The sequence below is a fragment of the Varanus komodoensis genome, unplaced genomic scaffold, assembly GCF_004798865.1.
Source record: "Varanus komodoensis strain SLA01 unplaced genomic scaffold, ASM479886v1 scaffold51, whole genome shotgun sequence".
NCBI lineage: Eukaryota > Metazoa > Chordata > Lepidosauria > Squamata > Varanidae > Varanus > Varanus komodoensis.
In genome coordinates this window covers 5,914,103-5,932,106 of record NW_025336100.1, presented here as the reverse complement: position 1 = coordinate 5,932,106, position 18,004 = coordinate 5,914,103, and the positions used below count along the sequence as shown (strand labels likewise).

The following is an 18,004-nucleotide window of genomic DNA, read 5'->3' as shown; positions in this document are numbered from 1 at the left end:
TGCACTCGGGGTCGAATTCTCCGTAGGGCCATGGTGCCCAGTACCACGATGGTTGTGGTGCAGAAGGCTGGGGTGGTAAGAGGGATGATGGACACTGAGGTGCCCTTGGAGGGCCCTCCGGGGATGACTGCCCAGCAGGTGTAGGAGTTGGAGAACTTTCAGGTGGGTGGTCTGGTCCCGACTGGGGCGGAGATTCACACATCTCTCCATCGGAAATTGAAGCTCGAGTCAAGGGATTGGAATGCTTGGGACAGGAATGTGCCAAGATGGTAATCTGCAGGGGTGATGCTGGAGGTGTCACCTGCATAACTGACTGGCAGGTTGGAGGTTCAGTTGGTACCAAGATAGGCACAGCACTCAGTTCAGAGTGAGGCACTTTCTATCCCGCTTCTTGTGCCGGCGCTTGGATTTTTCGGGTCTCTCACCCTTAGGACATTTCTGTTTTGAGTGTTCCTTGGACCTGACATGCTTGCTCTTCTCCTTATGTTTACATGGAGGAGAATGGGAATGCTTTCCATTCATGTCAGCCAAATCCCCTTCAGATGTACGAGAGGGGATACTTTTCGAAGGTCCCAGAGCCACAGAAGAGCCAGTCTCTGTCAAGATATGCTTCATGGCGACCAGAGCTTGGTCCCATAACATCTTATGCAGCCGGTTTTTGTGTTTTTGCACACCTGCCTTGTAAACAATTGGCAGTGGCTGCATTTATCAGTCCTGCGCCCTTTGCCAAGGCAGAGAAGACACAGAGTATGAGGGTCAGTGGAAGACATTTTAGTCCACACTGCACACACTTACAAAAAGCCGCCCGCTGTGCCATCGAGAAGAAAAAGAGAGGAATTACAGTGAACAGAGATAGGTTGCAAGAGGTAAAGACGATAGGTTTTTAAAACAAAAATTGGAAGGGGAGGGGGAAGGGGAACAGAGGATAAAGTGAGGAGTTCAGTAAAGGTGAACAACACTGGGCTGGGGGTGGGGTGCGGGGAAGGGGCCGCGGCTTTAACTCGCTGGCCACGACCGAGTCGGCTCCGGGAGGGATGGACAGCCCACCACCACCGCCGCTACCTGCAAGACCCCACTGCCGCGCAGCTGGCTGAGGCCCTGCCGCTGACGACGATGCTGCCCCGACGGACGGACGGCGTCCACCGCGGGACCGGGACGCTGCCGGCCTGCGGGCCCTCCTCCCTGCCGGCAAGTGCTCCGTGTGCCCTGCTCCTGCCCACCCCTCTCCGGCATGGGTGGCGGCTGTGCCAGGCGGGGTGCAGGGGAGGGGCCGCGGCTTTAACTCGCCGGCTGTGACTGGGGCCGGTGGCCTCGGGCTGGTGGCTGAAGGGCGACGGCCTAAAGGCGGTGACGCTGTTTGGGACTGTGCGGGGCTGTGTGGGGGCTGGGCTGGCCATAGATTCTGTGGGTGGGCCTCTGTAATCAGGTGATGGCAGGGTTTTATTGTTTTTATTGTATTTTAATTTGGTTGTACTCTGAGTGTTTTAATGGATTCACACCTGGCTGCTTCCACGGGGTTGCCTGAGGAGCACGTGGGCACCGCCACTGGGGTAGTTTTGGACAATGCTCATTATGGCGTTGGGGGTTTAACATATCGGTATAGAAGAAGGAAGGAAAGATGGTTGACACCTGTTCCTCCTCCTGGTTATTCCCCCTACTTGAAGGTTCCAGGTATGCTTATCAACCACCCCATGGGTCTGACGGTGCTGTTACTTAATGCCAGGTCGGTCCATAATAAAACATCCCTCATCCACGACCTAATTGTGGAGAGGGGGCCGACCTGGCTTGCATCACAGAGACCTGGGCGGGAGAGGGGGGGGAATGTGTCCCTCTCTCAACTGTGTCTGCCCAGGTATCTGGTCCAGCACCAGCCACGCCCAGAGGGGAGGGGAGGGGGGGTCGCTTTGATCTATCCAGCTTCTATCTTCTATCGAGCGGGGCTTCCTGTTCTCTCGAGACCGAGTCTAGAGTGCCTCTACCTGGTGCTAGGCGACCGAGACAGATTGGGTATTCTGCTGGTGTACTGTGCACCCTTCTGCCCATCAGACTCCCTGCCTGAGCTGATGGAGATTGTCTCGGACCTGGTGTTGAAGACTCCCAGGATGCTGGTCCTGGGGGACTTCAATCTCCATGCTGAGACTGTTCTGACTAGGGCGGCTCAGGACTTCATGGTCTCCATAACAGCCATGGGGCTGTCTCAACATGTCATTGGCCCAACCCATGAACGTGGACATACACTGGACCTGGTTTTCTCGACGGGGCAGGAAGAGGGTGATCTGAGGGTGAGCAATTTATGTTTGACTCCCCTGTCATGGTCAGACCACTTCCTCGTGAGGTTCGAGCTCAATGTCGGCCTTTCCCTCTGTAAGGGTGTGGACCCTATTGTTTGGGTCCGCCCTTGGAGCTGGATGGATCCGGATGGATTCCTGAAAGCTCTGGGGGAGTTTCCAGTTCATAAAGCTGGCACTCCTGTTGATGCTCTGTTTGAACTGTGGAATGGGGAAATGGCCAGAGCTATTGACACGATCGCTCCTAATCGTCTTTTCCCGCCTGGCAAAGCCCATTCATCCCCTTGGTATACACCTGAATTACGGGCGATGAAGCGGGTTGGGAGACGGCTAGAGCGCAGGTGGAGGAAATCTTGAGATGAATCTGACCGAGCACGTTTAAGAGCTCATTATTGAGCCTATGCTGTGGTGGTGAGGGCGGCAAAGAAGAAATTCTTCTCCACTTCCATTGCCTCCTCACAGTGCCGTCCAGCGGAGCTTTTTTGGGTGGTACAGGGGCTGGTACATCCAGGCCCTAAGAAAGATCCTGTACCACCCTCGATAACCCGCTGTGACGACTTTGCCCAGCACTTTAAGGAGAAAATCGCTCAGATTCGTCACGAGCTGGACTCCACTAGTGATTCAGATTCCCTAGGGGAGGTGCCATTGTCACCGTCTGGTCACATATTGTTGAATGAGTTTCAGTTATTGCGGCCTGATGATGTGGACAAAGTGCTTGGACAAGTACGTCCCACCACCTGTTTACTTGACCCTTGCCCGTCGTGGCTACTGTCCAAAGCCAAACACGGGATTGGTGCCTGGATCCTGGAGGTCATCAATGCCTCTCTGAGGGACGGCCGGGTGCCTGCCCCTCTAAAGGAGGTGGTGGTCAGGCCGGTCCTAAAGAAGGCATCCCTGGATCCAGAGATGGCCGCCAATTATAGACCAGTGGCCAACATCCCGTTTTTGGGCAAGGTGTTGAAATGGGTGGTGGCAGGGCAACTCCAAGTTGTCTTGGATGAGACTGATTATCTGGATCCATTTCAGTCGGGCTTCAGACCCGGGTATGGTACTGAATCTGCCTTGGACGCCCTGTATTATGACCTGTGCAGGGAGAGAGACGGGGGAGTGTGTCCCTGTTGGTTCTCCTGGACCTCTCAGCGGATTTCGATACCATCGACCGTGGTATCCTTCTGGATAGGCTAGAGGGATTGGGAGTAGGAGGCACTGCTTTGCAGTGGTTCTGCTCCTATCTCAATGGCTGATTCCAGAAGGTGGTGCTGGGGGACTATGGCTCTGCGCCATGGCAGTTATGCCATGGAGTTCCGTAGGGATCCATTTTGTCCCCCTTGCTGTTTAACATCTACATGAAACCGCTGGGAGAGGTCATCAGGAGGTGTGGGCTGTGGAATCATCAGTATGCTGATGATACCCAGCTCTACCTCTCTTCTTCAACCAATCCAGGTGAGGCAGTGGCTGTACTGAACCAGTGCCTGGCTGAGGTAATGGGCTGGATGAGGGCCAATAAACTGAAACTCAATCCAGACAAGACAGAGGTCCTGTTGGTGGGAGGTTCGAGCTCCTGGGTAGGTGACTTGGACCTTGTCCTGAATGGGGTTGCACTTCCTCTAAAGGACAGGGTCTGCAGCTTGGGAGTACTCCTCGACCCGGAGCTGTCTTTGGAAGCTCAAGTGACTGCAGTGGCGAGGAGCGCTTTCTTTCAGCTTCGGCTAATCCATGAGCTGTGTCCCTACCTGGAGGACGACTGCCTAGCAACAGTGACGCAGTTGGATTTCTGCAATGCGCTCTACGTGGGGTTGCCTTTGAAGACAGTCCGGATACTTCAGATGGTGCAAAACAGAGCAGCCAGGTTGCTGACAGGGACTGGGCATTATTCTCATATAACCCCAGTCCTGTACCAGCTCCACTGGCTTCCCATCGAAGTCTGGGCTCAGTTCAAGGTATTGGTAATCACCTATAAAGCCCTTAACGGCTTGGGACCCAGATACCTAAAGGAACGCCTGCTTCCATATTTGCCCTCCCGCCCCTTGAGATCACCAGCAGAGGCCCTCCTCCAGGAGCACTCTGGGAGAGTCATCAGGAGGCAATGTACCTGGAGGAGGGCTTTCTCTGCGGTGGTGCCCCATCTGTGGAATGCACTCCCCAGAGAGGTCCACCTGGTGCCATCGTTATTTGTTTTTTGGTGCCAAGCTACGACCTTTTTATTTAAAAAATATTTTAACAATACTAGATAATATCTATTAGTTTTAATTGTGCAGCCAGGATGTTTCTGGGTTTTAATTGTATTTGTATTATGTTTATTTATGTGAGCCATCCCAAGGCTATCAGCAATGGAACAGCATACAAAAACTCTAAATAAATAAATAAAATAATAAACAACAGGTTAGGGTTTAGATAGAGGAGGCAGAAAAGTGAAGTAAGAAATTTAAGATTTATAGAAGTAACAATTGAAAAAAGAGACAAGGAGACAAATGAAAAAAGGCCCGAGGCACGGCAAACGGTGGTTGCAAGCAGAGTGGTGAGAGGGTGGGCACTCTGGCCATTTATACTATGAGGAGGGGGAGGGAACGGAGTTCCCACCAAAAACCGTTCAAGCTCTTAAATCTTCCTGGCAACAGACACTGCACAGGCACATCACGCATGTATGTGTGATGCACGGAGACCATGACAAAGAAAAAAAATGTATCTTTCTTTCTCTACAAGTGTAAGTGATAGGAGAGCTTTCCTCTTACCAGTGAATGCTATAGTAAAAGAAATTATCTGTTGGAATGAAAGTTTCAGTCTCTCGATCAGAATTGGTCTGCCTCTTGCAAACAAGCCTTTGAGACAAAACAGACCCTCACCAATTATGAGACTGTAGATATTTGTCTGTCCTCCCCCCCCCCCCAAAAAAAAAAAAAAAAACAGGGCATAGTCCAAAAAGAGGTGAAATGGTAAGAGGATGAGCTAACACTTGGAAGGCCTCCACCCAAACAGCATAAAATGGTTTCTCCACTCTCTTAAGAAAAACAGTTGTGAGTTTCAGGAATGGAAGACTGCCATTATGTGGTATGATTTGAGGGGCTGTCATTGAGAGGAAATATATTTATGTACAGTGGGGATAACCTGGCAGATCCGAAAAGCTGATAAGTATACTTTGAAACTAGGAATAGACTATTCCCCCTATGAGAGATACTTATTATTTTATTTTACTTTATTTTTTTCTATGCCATCCATTACTAAAAAGTCTCTGGATGGCTTACAGGGAACAGAAAACCAAGAACAAAACCATAACACAACACACAGCACACTGCATCTAAAATAGTAGTAAAAAGAAGGATAAAACCAATTAATTGTTTAATTATTTAGACATTAACATCCTAGTGATTTTCCTTCTTCTACCATTGTTACGGAATACCTCCAATAGTTTTGGCCATTTTTTTCAATATGATTAGAAGGTGGTGCAGAAAGAGCTTCGCACAACAACAAAAGAGTTTGGGGATGATAAGAATGTCATTTTGAAACAGGTTAGCCTCCCTTGCAATGATGATTCTTCCTAGGCCAGATCTCCTGCTTAATACCTTGAATGACTTGGTTATAGCTCCTGTTAAGTCATTGACAGAGGTCTTTGGGAATTAAAGCATCCAACTAACTCAAACATGAATGCTGCCTGAATGCTGAATCCTGAAAGACACTCTGGTCTCCCAGCAGAAGATGCAAGGTCTTTGCAGGTATAGTCAAGAACCCTGTTAGCTGGTAGGACATTAAATTATTATAGTTTTATCACATGAAAATGGGGGGGATTTGGTGCAGCCCACCCTTGAATTGTATAAGACAAGAGTTTTGCCCAGATTGTAATATGCAGCTCCGTTATGGGCCACAACTAATTTAGATCTATTAGAAAGCGCTCGCATCTCGACTGCATAACTTAAAGGTTATTAGCTTAGCCCTGCTATTCTGGTTAAAAACACTTTTTAAGCAGGTCTCAGAATATTACCTGGAGCCATCTAAAGAAATGGGTCCAAACTCATGGAAGAAAAATTGTAACTAGCTATGATGAGCTTGAGATTCTCTATCTCCTTTCTTTCAGCTCTTGGATTTAATAGGATTAAAGCAGTATTGCTCCAGAGACTTAAAGATATTGAGATGCAATGTCAGGAGGCTAGAATTAAGGCCTGCCAAACTAACAATTTTCATGCCTCCTTTATTTCTTCATATATATCTGTTCACCAAATTACCTGGCAGATTTGCCAAATACTAAAATTTTAGTAGAGCAAGATTAAATGTTCTTTTGGTAAATTGAGGGGGCTGGTATAAAGGTCTTCTAATCAAGATAGTGTATGTGTTTGCAATTTTGTATCAGTGAAAGGTATTGTTCATGTACTTCTAGATTGTTCTATTTATAATTACCCTCAGAACCCAATAATTTCATCCATTGTTACCATTACTAAAGGAAAGGCCATCTTTTCTAAAGGTTTGTTTCATATTGTCTAATGCTGAGAAATATGTATCTTCTAGAACATCTAAAGTTCTTGTCAATGCTTTACAGATGCGCATGAGAAAATATAAAGGATGTAAAGGGAAATATTAATCTTTTGAGCGTTAGTAGAGTTGTAACCTCATATAATGGAAAATTGCTAAGATATAATAAACTTTTGCAGAGACACTCTGAAGGACACAGTGGATGTTCAGGGGTATTCAGACAGAGTATCAACTTATCATAGCTGATTTGAAGATTAATTCTGGAATTTAGCCAGAATTTCCTTTAATGCCCCTTCCCTGGATTCAACAGAAATAGGAAAATGTCATGAGCTTATACATTTATAAGATCTTCTTTACCATGGGTGTAAAATCCTTTGATCCTAACATTTGTTCAGAACATGTGGGCTAATAGTTCTACAGCAAACAGGCCAGGGGACAGGAAACAACCATACATATTTTCTATGTAAGGCTGGACCATTTGTGTGGATGAGTACTCCTGAAGACAGATATGATATAGTTGTCCCATCCCTGTCAAAAGCATTATTTTAACCAAATCTCTGGACAGACTGTGAGTTGCCACTTCTCTAATCTGCTTGCACTACCACTGCAACCTTTGAGAAGTAGAGGGGATAACAAAGGGAAGCAACATTTTTATTAACTTTGCAGGATAAAAAATAAAGTATCAAAGAGTATAAACAGGAAAACCTTCTGCCAACCCCCTTTGAGGTAATGACTCACTACTGTCTTGGCATCCATGACCCCTAGTTGCTGCTAGATGCCATTTTGTGGCTGTTGAAGAACTATGGAAGCTGGGCCAACCAGCTGGTAGAATCTATCATACACCTACTGTTTAGGACTACATAGTATTTTCTAGGATACACTGTTTGAGACAGAATCATTCATAGTTCTTTCTGATGGTTACCTAAGTGGGAAGGCTTCAGTGCAACTCCTAAAGGTTTATAAAAGCTATCTTTGATCCCAATGATGTCAGTACATGCAGGATACTTCCAGATGGATAGTATTGATTTTCCATATGAAAAACAGAGGTGGGTTATGAGTGGAAGACAATTTCATGGCTAGGGAAGTATGTTGGTACCATAATGGCATCTGGAAGGACCAACTGTATGCTGGGCCATTCTGTATCATGACAGGATTTCTCAAATTAATTATATTTTGATTTTCCTTCTTTGCTTGAACTGGCAAACATACCTGATTTTATTTTGGCCTTTAACCAAGTCTTTAAACATTCCTGATGAACAAACCGAAGAGTCCCACCACACCCACATGGTTCTAGCAGGGGATTGGCTACAGATCCACCAGGAATCTGACATATTCGACACTGATCTCCTTCCTCTTCTGAGTCTTCTGCCAGGAGACTAGAGATATAAGAGATTTTCAGAAACATCCACAATTTAAACATATGTCAATGGTCTGGGGCAATTACATTTAGAAATATGTGCTTATACCAGGTAAAATGCAGGTGCTGAAAAAAATCCAACACTCAGGTTAATTATCTGGAAAAACAGTTCTTCAAGTGCTTAACTGTGCATTCACACATATGGGCTCTGCACCTGTGTGGAACCTTGATTTGGGAAACATCCATAGCTGAGAAGGTTTGGCAGAAACCTCTACTCCTTTTTCACCATTTATGTTATTTAAGCACCTATTCCAGCAGTTCCTCTGAAACTAACACTGTGGCCTCAGAACAGAGAAGTGCTGGTAATAAAGCTGGTACCAAAAAACCCATACCAGTGGGTAAATGCATTGTGTCAATGCCTGGATGATCACCTGAACTACAGTTACAGGAAAGCAACCTGTTTTTCTTCTTTGTGTCTCTGTTCATCACACAGAAGAGTAATTCACATCCTGAGGATGGTTTGATCTCACTATCAGAGAATAGAGGAAAGGTTTGCTCAATCAAAACATTGTTCTGGCTCTAATGTCTAAGTGGTAACATTTTATAAATGTTCATGACTTGGACCAGGTGGCTGTTCAACATAATTTAGTGACTGAGACTCCTTGAGTAAAGGCAATTGGCATAGCTATTGAGCAGGTGAAGTGAGCTAAAATTGGGAAGTCTAGTTCAAGTCCTGCAAACCAGAAGGATAGTAGTGTAATTTGCAACACCCAAGATGACAGCTGTTGTAAGGACACTGATAGTCACAATTTTTTTCCTTCAAAGCAGAGGAAAAAGTGAATGGCTCTGTTTTCCTTTATAAAAAGAGAATGCCATTCTAAAATCAAGGATATGCATGGTAGCTTTCACTGGTGAGGTACAGGGAGGGAGGGAGAGACAGACAGTATCGTGATTAATATGGAAATCTGTTACTACTTTAGGCAGGAAGGAAATCTCCAATCAAAGTACAACATTGTTCCTACAAAAGATAAGATGAGGAGAATTAACCTGAAATACAGCAAGCTCACTAGCCTGATGTGCTAATGTAATGTACTAGCAATCAAAAAGACTACTTTCTAGGACCACAAGTGAAGGTCTGTCATAGCCAGGGGCTTGTGGCTGATGAGTGCCTTTAAAACAACAGAAAGGCACCAGTGTGAAGCAAATGATTTCTCTGGGAAAACTGACTGCTGGATGTGAGAAGAGAGCAATTTCCAACTGGAACATGAAAAACCAAAATGGTGTCTAAATTGAGAGAAATGTTTAGGCCTTTCTGAAACAATGATTGACCTGTAGGATACAGTGAATGGGACAGGTGTAATGGTTGCTACTGGAGCAGAGTGTAACCTATACAAATAACTCTAGAAAGTTTAAATAATAATGGAATTGTGCTTTGAATGAATCAAAAGGAAAGTTGCTTCCTTTTCTTGTACCTGTATCTTTGAAGTCAGGAGTAGGAAAGGCAGAAATGGGATAGCCACTGTGGTATTTATTGCCAAAAGGAGTAAGTTGAAATTGGGTCCTCTATCCTCAGTTCTGGTTGCTAAATAGCAAGGCCAAAGGGCTATTCTGCATGACAGACTTGGTGGGTGCAGTGGCCTGTATTCTCCAGAGGTGAAACAGACTACTTTGTCCCAATAATATCATCATGAATGGGCACTGATGGGCCACCAATGAGTCTGATGATGAATCCAACTGGCATCATCACCGCTGAAGTATAGCAACTCAGGTTCAGTTGTCTAACTGACCTGCAGCTTGAGCTGGGACAGAAGGCATGTGAGTGGGTGAGGAGGAGTGATAGCTCTGATGGAAAGTCTCCAATAGAAATGATGGAAATGACAAGAGTCATGCTGAGCCAAATCCCTACATGACAACAGAGCACGTGTGACTGACTTCAGTCACTCTCAGCCCAGCCAACCTCACAGGATTATTGCAAGGATAAAATGAAGCCATGTAAGGTACCTTGGGTTCCTCACAAGAGGAAAAGTGGCAGAATATAAATGCAATGGAATAACAACAGTAACAGTAATAGGGTACCAAAAAATACAAGAATCAGAGGGAGTGCTTGGTCAACATAATGGATGTCTAGATGGCCTATGCTGCTGAAGAACATGTTCCTGAATGGAGGTATGCCCTGCATTGTATACCAGTGTATACAGTGGCAGCAGTGGAGGGTTGGCAGGGATATAGAGTCGTTTTTCTTCTTGGCCTGGTCCAGTGAGGTGGTCCAATGTGCTGGGTTTGATATTTTCTTTGCTGTTGATCTACTCAGCCCATGGTCAGAGATGAGACAGGAGAAGACGGAGAAGACAATGATCTGGTCATTGCAGGTGTGGCTGAAGGCATGACCATTCTTGGTGAAGCAATATTTCTAAAAAAAGGAGCCTTCAGTGTGGACAGTGAGGGCCTGACAGTATGACAAGAGTCTATGAGATGACCCTCTGTGAAGCAGTGTAAGAAGGAGTGACCATTTGTAGAAGGAAACTTACTGCTGCTGTGAACACTTCCAAAAGGGCACCCTTGAGGCCATATACCAAGGAGGTAGAACAGCAATCAGAGATCACTAAGATAAAAGAAGAGGTAAAGAATATTCTACATAACAAGACACAAATAATGATAGAAAATATGTCTCAGCTAAGGGGATACATTCTGCACTGATAAAAGACAATGTTCCTGAAAAGCCAACCACAATGGTAGTTGAAGTGGAACTGGGGGAATAGGTGGGAACCCACTAATGGTAAACAAGCAGTGGGGTTCCACCAAAATGTCTCAACTATGAAATTTTCCTGAAGTGTGGCTCCACGCAGGGGCAGAGTCTCTGTGTGCAGAGACCAAGAAAAAAAATATTACTTCTGCTTTCTATTTCAATACTGGCTGAGTAATTCCATTAGTTAGGCATTTATTTGGTTCAACAGCCATATGGAACTGGCAAAGGTGAGGATATTTTCTGCTAGTCAGACTCCTGCCAATTAAGGAAAGGCAGATTAGAGAGTCCAATTATTCTTATTGTTTACAGTCTGCATTTCAGATATATGGAATGCAGATATATGGAATATCCTCTGTCTATGCCTACCTGTATTGTCCTAAACATCCAGATTCCCTGCTTTACCCCTTTCCTCAGATTCCTACTACTATCACAACATGTTCTTAAAAACATGAATTCCGTTAATGACAGTTCTATGATGAACAGTCTATTCCTTCTGTTTGTGGCTTATTCCAATGTAGATGGCAAGATAACCTGATAGGAATGTTATTTGTACCATCAAGTCATCTTCAAGTTAGGGTGACTAATGCCCTCCTTGACAGCCCTGCTTAGCTCTTGTAAATTTTGAGCGGTGACATCCTTTCTGGAATTGATAATCTCATAGTAATAGTTCTTCTGTCTTCAACCTTCCCTGACATGATTGTCTTTTCTAGTGAGTCTTCCCCTCTCATGATGTGCCCAAAGTACAAGAGTTTCAGTTTTGTCATTTGTGCTTCCAGGGAAACCTCTGGCTTGATTTGATCTAGGACCCACATATTTTGTCTTTTTGTTGGTCCGGGGTATTCTCGAAGTTCTCCTCCAGCACCATGCTTTGAACACATCAGTTTTCTTCCTGTCCACTTTCTTCTGTAATCCTGATTTTTGTTTTCTTAATGTTCAGCTGCATCCCTGCACTTGCACTTTCTTTTTTGCTCTCCTCAGGAGGCTTTTCAATCTTTTGTAGCTTTCTGCTAGTAACACAGTATCATCTGCTCATCTTAAACTATTTATGTATCTTTGGCCAATTTTCACTCCTTTCTCTGATCCTAATCTAGCTTTCTTTATAGGTTCTGTGTTCACATGGAGCAGACAGGGAGAGAAAACACATCCTTGTCTAACACCTTTGCCTATGGGAAACCATTCTGTTTCTCCATGTTGGGTCCTAACTGTAGCTTCTTTGACATAACACGGGGCAATTAAGTGCAGAGGTACACTTATTTCTTCCAGGACCATCCATAGCTTCTTGTGATCCACACAGTCAAAGGATTTGCTGTAGTCTATAAAGCATGGACTTATCTTTTTCTGAAATTCTTTGATGCACTCCAGTATCCAACATCTATTTGCAATATGATCTTGAGCACCTCTTCTTCTTCAGAATCCAGTTTGAATGGCGGGCATTTCCCACTCCATATAGGGTAGTATTCTTTGTTGCAACACCCTGAACATCACTTTGCTTGCATGGGAAATTAGTGCGATGGTCTTATGGTGGCTGCACTCTTTTACATCTCATTTCTTAGGGACTGCAATGTATATAGAATGTGAGCCATTGTTTTGTTTTCCATATTTGTTGGCATATTCTTTTTAGGATTTGGATCAATTCAGTCTTTGCAGCTTGGAACAGTTCTGCTGGTACAGAATTTATTCTGCATGTTTTACTCCTTCCAAGTGCTTTCAGAATAGCTTTCACTTCACTTCTGAATATTGCAGGGTCTTCCTCATAGGATTGCTTTTGCTTCTTGCTTTAATTCTTCTGTCATCCATCTAGCCTTTTTCTTTCTTTTTACCACAGGAATTGTGCTTTTGCATTCTTCCCTAATAATGTGTCTAGTTTCAGTCCACAGTTCTTCTGGTTCATGGTGAACTGAGTTCAGCAATGTGAATCTGTACTTTATGTGGATCTTAAGTTCCTCAGCAATATTATTGCGGTGATCTTTTTCAGTGTTACTATTATTTTTTATAGTAAGAGTTCATGGTCACTACTACAATCTGCTTCTGGTCTTTTTGGCAGATGTTCCATGTTCTCCTTCCAATTACACAGTCTCTTCTATATCGGCCATGCGATATCTATGTGTATGATCTTGTGCCAGTGTCTCCCAGGAGGTGGTGTTGATAACCAGGGACTTGAGAGAGGCTTTCAGCATGTCTTTGTTTTGCTTCTTTTGTCCCCTGTGCGATCGCTTTCCTTGAGACAGCTCACCATAGAAGAGCTGTTTGGGGATGCAGTGGTCTGGCATACTTGCAACATGACCTGGCCAGCGTGTCTGGACTTTCATCAGCAGGGTGTGAACTGATGGCAGGCCTGCTCTGGAGAGGACTTCTGTGTCTGGCACCTTGTCCTGCCACTGGATCCTCAAACGTCTGCGAAGGCAAGTCATGTGGAAGTGGTTCAGTTGCCTAGCGTGCCTCCTGTATACTGTCCAAGTCTCACTGGCATACATCAGGGTAGTTAGCACTACTGCTCAGTAGACTTTAAGCTTTGTAGCAAGGCTTATTCCACAGCGGTCCCACACTTTGGTCAGCAGTCTGCCGAATGCAGAGCTTGACTTGGCGATTCTGCAGTTGACCTCAATGTCAATTGTCACTGCATGGGAAAGGGTGCTGCCAAGGTATGTAAACTGATCCAGAGATCAAGGCCTTACTTGCTGAAAAGCACTGCCTTCACCATGCGCATCAGAACAACCTGTTGTCAACAGCTAAGAAAAATGCCTTCAACAATGCTCGCAGGACTGTACCGAGAAAGCTTCGCAAGATGCAGGACTCCTGGTTGAGTGCCAAAGCAGATGAAATCCAGAAGTTTGCTGAAAGAAATGATGCCAAACAGTTCTACGAAGCCCTCAGATCCTTGTACGGACCTCAGCCCTCAGGGAGCTTCCCTCTACTAGACTCAGATGGTGCAACTCTCATTACTGAGAAGACACTGATTCAATAGCGTTGGGCTGAGCACTTCCAATCCGTACTGAACCACCCATCCTCCATCAATAATGTGGCTTGCTTTCCTCTCAGTAGTGGGAGATGCATTGCCATGAGTTGGTCGTTCACGCTCTTGGGAAGACTGGCAAGTATGGGGACAAGATGATTCTTAACTGCAAAGCCAACTCCAGATTCACGACGTTCGTCACTGCTATGTCCACACCAGAAGAATGTGTAACCACCTCCTGTTTCTGTGAGTTGACCTTCGTTGACTAGGTGAGTTTCACACAAGGCCGCAATATCGATGTTAAATCTTGCGAGCTCTCTGGCGACCAGGGCTATTCTTCTTTCTGGTTGATCTGCTGAGGAGTTGTCTTGAAGCGTGCGTACATTCCATTTGCCAATATTCAGTGGTGTTACCTTGCGTTTGCGTTTTGTTTGAAGTTTTGTTGTTCGACCGCATGAGATGGGATCCCCTCCAGCCGTGGTAAGCTGGCCAGGGTTCTGTGAAGCAAACAATGTTTAGGGCACCTTTTCTAGCCCTTTCCTCTTGCTACAGAGGTGAGCAGTGCGGTCCTAAAGAGGGCTGCTCAGTCACTCAGGTAGACGCCGAATCCAGTTGTTGCTTTGGTCAGCAAGATGATCATTAGACCTGAGCCGCCTGTGTGCAGGTCCGTGGCCACAGCTCCCAGTGTATTCACACCTGCTGCTTCGTTACTTGCCCATTGGCACAGGACTTTGAGGTTTACTAGAGCTGAGAATGTCAGGACTTGCGCGTGGATTGGATTAAAGTGAGGGAGAGGTGCGCAAAGTCAGCCTCACTCTCTCTTCCCAGAATCCATCTTGCTCCAGTGGCAGGACAAGAGATGGTTGGCGATGGGCTGGGCGCAGTGGTTGACCAGGGCGTCTTCGTGTCTTGCCATGCTCTTAGCGTACCACAATGCTTGCAGAAACCACCTTCATGACCGTTGGTCCTATTCTAGTAGGTCTCATCAGCTCAATCCACCGGAGTCTGTCTTCACATGCTTGGGACAGACAAATCTCTATCTTACCAAAGGTCTTGACCCAATGGCTACCCTCAACCTGGTTTGGCCAGCCTGTTGAAGCTGTTGCCTGGGGTGTGGCAGCTGCACATGCTACAGCTACTGGGAGCCACAGGTGAGAGATGAGTGACAAGTGGGGACCAAAGGTGGACGAGCTGCCCTAAGAGGACATGACATGCCCCTACACCAACTACTACACTGTTGAACTACAAAATTTCTTGCTTCATTCATTTACAGGGCATTTGTCATAGGAACACCATACCACAAGTCAGAGATAACTTTATGGCACATAACAACAATAAAATATGTTGGGAATTCCAATTACAGAACTTTTATGTCATGTACAGTTAGGATCTTATTAAAGAAATTTAGCATAGGCAATGTTCCTCTAAATAGAACTAGCCTACAGAGATCATCCTGTATGAATAGTGGTAGATATGAACTGGAAGATCTGCTAGCAGAGAATGCCAGCTCCCTGCATCATACAAAATTGTAGTGTTTCCAGAGTTTGACATTAAAAACTACAAATCTGAGACTGCCTCCTAATGGCTTTAGATAGGGCAAAGTACATTTATGGTGACTTCTAGTACTTACCTCTCTTGCAATTTTTTCAGTTTCTCAGGGTCTATCTCAGGCTTATTAATCTCTTTTGCATTTAGTGAACTGCAAGCAGTTGTACTGCTCACAAAGTCATTCTGATTTCGTAAATCAGATACTGTCAGGAAAATTGGTACTTGATCAGGCAGAGGACCAGTCATGTGAAGGTGTGCTGTGAAATTTGCCTGGAAAAGAGATGGGTGAGAAGACTCTGTAGAAGATGAAGAGCTGTGGGAATTCAGAAAGTTGTCTTCATCATGAGAAGTGGTGCTTGGAGATATGCTGCTAGGACCATTGCTTATACTATCCTCAAGAAAGCTGCTATCTTCAAAAGTGCTGATTGTGGGTGATGAGGACTGACAAATCTGAGTAGCTGAAAAAGAATCCCTGATTCTTATAGGAGATAGCTGTCTGCGAGCAGTGAACCTTCGGCTTCCATTAAGTTCTGTGACTTGCACAGAAGCTGCAGCAACTGCATCACTGCTTGCAGCCTCAGTTCTGTTTGCAGGTTGTATTAAGGAGTTTGGTATATTAAATGGAGAATGCACAGATGGCCTCTGAACCGTTGCCCTGGCTGAACTCACAAGTCCAGCATAACATCTTTGATTGTTCTCAAAACACTGTCTTTCTCTGTCACAGACCTTGCTCCCTGCCCAGTCTTCAGTGGAACGTAAATTATGAGCAGCCTCATCAGCTGTTGCACTTCCTGGCCTGCTTTCAGTATGTGGGCTTCTTGCACTAAATGTCAGATTTTCACCTTCATTTTTATGAGCCTCTTCCAAAAGGCTTTCTTCAAGAGCGTAAGGCTTCCTTTGGTCCCTTGGCTTTCTTTGCCCTGAGAAAGGTTGTTCAGCAGTTGGGTCCCCTGCTATATTATACTGCCATAGCAATCTACGGGAAGGTTCATTCCTTCTTCCATCACTCCCAATTCCCACTTCACAGTTCTGCTGCTCCACTTGAGCTAAAGACATTCCAGGCATCCTGTTATTTTGATCAAGAAGAGGCGGCTTACTGGGATCAACAGAAAGCTCTTCATCAAAGCAGTTAACATCTTTGACATCTTCATTTTCTCCAGTGGAACTATCCAAATTTGAATACAACAATGTACACAAATCATCATTTTTGGGCCTTGTAAGAGTATTCTTAATGGGTGGAAGGTTTGAACTGTTCAACTCACTTGATACAGAAGGGCCATTAGCATCCTGAACTGCAGGATTCACTGGATTAGTTGGGGACTGTTCAGCTGAGGTTAGAACATTGCCTTTTGTTATTTCATTGTTGAGGATTTTTCTATCTATGCTTAATTTAGAGGATTGGACAAGGTTCTTTCTTTCTTGATATTTCTTCTTATTCTTGACAGCAGGACCACTTCTTTGTCCTGTGACATCTTGTGGGTCTGTATTGAGAACAAAAACTGCTTTCAGAATGTATTTTCCTACTGCCAATGTTTAAAACATTTATTTGGTATTAATGATTCAGTGCACTGATGGAGGAAGCATCAATGAACAATATATTTCCTGGATCCACAACCAATCTACATACATAATCACACCTTCATACACCAACGTGGAAAAGCCAATTACTAAAACTAGACTGGGTGTTGTGCAGGAAAAATATTTACCCCGCAACATAAATGTTTACAACACAGAGACATAGACACTTCATTTGCTGCAATGCCAGTCATGCTTCAGAGAGACTTTAAGTTCCTGTAAATCACGGACCGAAGGCCATGATGGGACAGAAAAAGTTAATATGTATTATGGCCAATGGATTCTCTATATAATACTGCATAAATCACTGAAAAATGCCTGTTTTTTAATAGGCTGGATACTCATATTACTGCAGGGTATGCAAACCACACCAATGTTTAACTTGTTGCTAAGTTGAGAACACAGGAGTATCCCTTGCCAGAAAAAACGGTGATGTACTTTTCTGACCTCATAGCTATATCTCTGAATAATTCTATTGCTGTCCAGAGATTATAAGATTAAGTTGCCCATCTTTTATTTAATAAGGGTACTGTGACATTAAAATATGTACACAGTCTATAAATGGCTTCTAGCATGTGCCCCAACAGCATCAGTTTCCTGTGCATATTCTATTTTGTTCACTAGAGGCCATGCTTAGTTGTTACATCAAAATACACTTGAACAATAATTTAACCTTCCCTTCTTGCTTCATAAATTTGAACGTTAAGAAATAAACCATACAGAAAAAATATTGCACTGTTAATATGAAAAAGAATTTGGCAGAATATTAAAAAATGGAAAAACATTTACAATGATTATACGTGGCTCCTTGCTGCTGTGCTTTATTTTGTGTTGCCTACATTATTTTATTGAGTTATAGCTAACTTGAACCATATTCATTTCAATGGCTGAACTCTACACCATGCTGCATGGTAATCTGTGTTGCATGGTATCTTATCTTGTGTCTCTGACTTGCAGTTTTCCTGCTTCTCCATCTTTCTTCCTAACAGTGGCCTAACCCAGGTGACAGTCGTGGTGAGGAGCAGTGATTCATGCCCTGGTAACTTCCTGGTTGGATTATTGTGATGTGCTCTATG

General features: G+C 44.6%; 1 protein-coding gene across 3 annotated transcripts in view; it reads right to left on the bottom strand.

Moving 5' to 3' along the window:
- MARCHF10 (membrane associated ring-CH-type finger 10) overlaps window positions 1–18,004 on the bottom strand; it is a 56,512-nt gene that overhangs the window by 13,399 nt on the left and 25,109 nt on the right. For all 3 annotated transcript variants that reach the window (XM_044447377.1, XM_044447376.1, XM_044447375.1), the window contains exons 6-7: window positions 15,436–16,834; window positions 7,959–8,125 (exon numbers count right to left, since the gene is read on the bottom strand). In XM_044447377.1, the coding sequence (XP_044303312.1) occupies window positions 7,959–8,125; window positions 15,436–16,834 (1,566 nt within the window). The remainder of the gene's footprint in view (window positions 1–7,958; window positions 8,126–15,435; window positions 16,835–18,004) is intronic.